Source organism: Arachis ipaensis, chromosome B10, assembly GCF_000816755.2.
Source record: "Arachis ipaensis cultivar K30076 chromosome B10, Araip1.1, whole genome shotgun sequence".
Classification (NCBI taxonomy): Eukaryota; Viridiplantae; Streptophyta; class Magnoliopsida; order Fabales; family Fabaceae; genus Arachis; species Arachis ipaensis.
In genome coordinates this window covers 129,866,042-129,867,785 of record NC_029794.2, presented here as the reverse complement: position 1 = coordinate 129,867,785, position 1,744 = coordinate 129,866,042, and the positions used below count along the sequence as shown (strand labels likewise).

General features: G+C 29.1%; 1 protein-coding gene across 1 annotated transcript in view; it reads right to left on the bottom strand.

The window, feature by feature from the left end:
- LOC107621794 (truncated transcription factor CAULIFLOWER A-like) overlaps window positions 1,309-1,744 on the bottom strand; it is a 10,977-nt gene continuing 10,541 nt past the window's right edge. The window contains exon 8 of the mRNA XM_016323792.2: window positions 1,309-1,598. Within this exon, the coding sequence (XP_016179278.1) occupies window positions 1,592-1,598 (7 nt within the window). The 3' untranslated portion in view covers window positions 1,309-1,591. The remainder of the gene's footprint in view (window positions 1,599-1,744) is intronic.

The following is a 1,744-nucleotide window of genomic DNA, read 5'->3' as shown; positions in this document are numbered from 1 at the left end:
CGGCATTCTCCTCCATCGACTCATATACCGAATCATGATTAGGTATATGTGTGCTAAATTGTTGTAACACTTGAGTATACATGTTATTGTATAGCTGATGTTTTGACTATAACTTTTTTGTTCATTTAAATTTGACTGCAGCTTTCTTATTGTTGGATGAAGTTTTCTGAAGACATAAAGGCAATTCTTGGCACAATGGTGAATCATAAAGTCTTTTTGGTTTCAAGTGGACAACTTAATTTTTTTTTTGTTAAAGTTCATCATCAGAAAAACATGTATTTTGCTTACTTATATTTATTATTTATTTGACTTAGTAACTTAGCAAGTATGTTAATTGACACTTGGAAGACCTTTCTATATATATGCAATATATATATTAGCTTATTCAAATGTGGGTGTTATATATTCTTCAAATGTCATATAAATATAATAAAGGTAAAAAAATATTATTTTAGATATTAAAAAAGAGAACCTAAGAAAAACTCAACAAGGTGTTGCTTTAGGTATTAAAAAAAGACAACTGCAAATAAACATAAATAAGTGTTGCATTAGGTCTATAAAAAAAGTAACTTAAAAAAATGTGGACAAGTGTTGCTTTAGGTATATGAAACTTAAAAAAACCTGGACAAGTGTTGCTTTAGGTATGTGAAAAAGCAACTAGAAAAAACTTGCCCAAGTGTTGCTTTAAGTATATGAAAAGGCAACTTAAAAAACTCTGGTGTGTTGCTTTATGTATTAGAAAATACAACTCGTAAAAAGTGTTGCCATAACGTCAAATATAAAGAGTTGTGTTTGGGTGCTCTAAGGCAACCTTTTCGCGGAGTTGCTTTATTTGCAGAAAAGGCAACGTTTTTTGAAAGTTGCCATAAAAAGGGTTCCCTTTAATACAGAAAAGCGTTGCCTTAGACCAAAGGTAACGGCCGTATAGCCAACCCCAAAAAGCGTTGCTTTTTGTTGGAAAGTGTTGCCTTTTATCAAAGGCAACACTTTTCCTTATTATAGACAACGTTTTTAAAGAGTTGCCTCAGCCCAAATTTATCGTAGTATTTTTAATAAAAAAAATCATAATAGTTTAAAGTAGTAAAGTCAGAAGTAGTCATGTTATCTTTTTTTTTTGTTTAAATCATCTTATTCTTCGTGTGAGTGAACGGAAACCAAACTAAGTGTTCACTCTAGTACTTTTACTAGGACAGTTCCTTACAAAAGATTTAGCAAGTAATGTGAAATTAAACTTAAAGGTACTAGCAATTAATACTTTTATTTCATCTTTTGTTTTTTACGTAGTTGATGTGTTCAGCACATAGAACAAATAAGGTAAAAATTCAGGTACAGTCAACTTTAAATGAAGTTAATTACTGAGAGTTGTTAGATGAAAATTTAGTCAAATTAATCAAATTATTTAACAATTTATTTTCATCTATTAACTTCATGTAAAGTTGACTGCATTTAAATATATATATATATATATGCCACTGATTTATGAGGCAAAATGATGATGGTAGTAGAAGAGTAGATAGTTTGAGTCGTTTGAGCTGCAGCCGCTTCCTCCTCCATTGATTTTCTTTCTTTATACCATTTTCATGCATCTTATCTATAATCTGACATATATATAACAATGAATGAATCATATATAAGATATAATCATAATTGGACTTTTGTCCGCTATAATATTTCAATCATATTTGATGTTACACTAAAATTAGTCATTAAAATTAATTATTAGTATTATAGAATATGTATTACT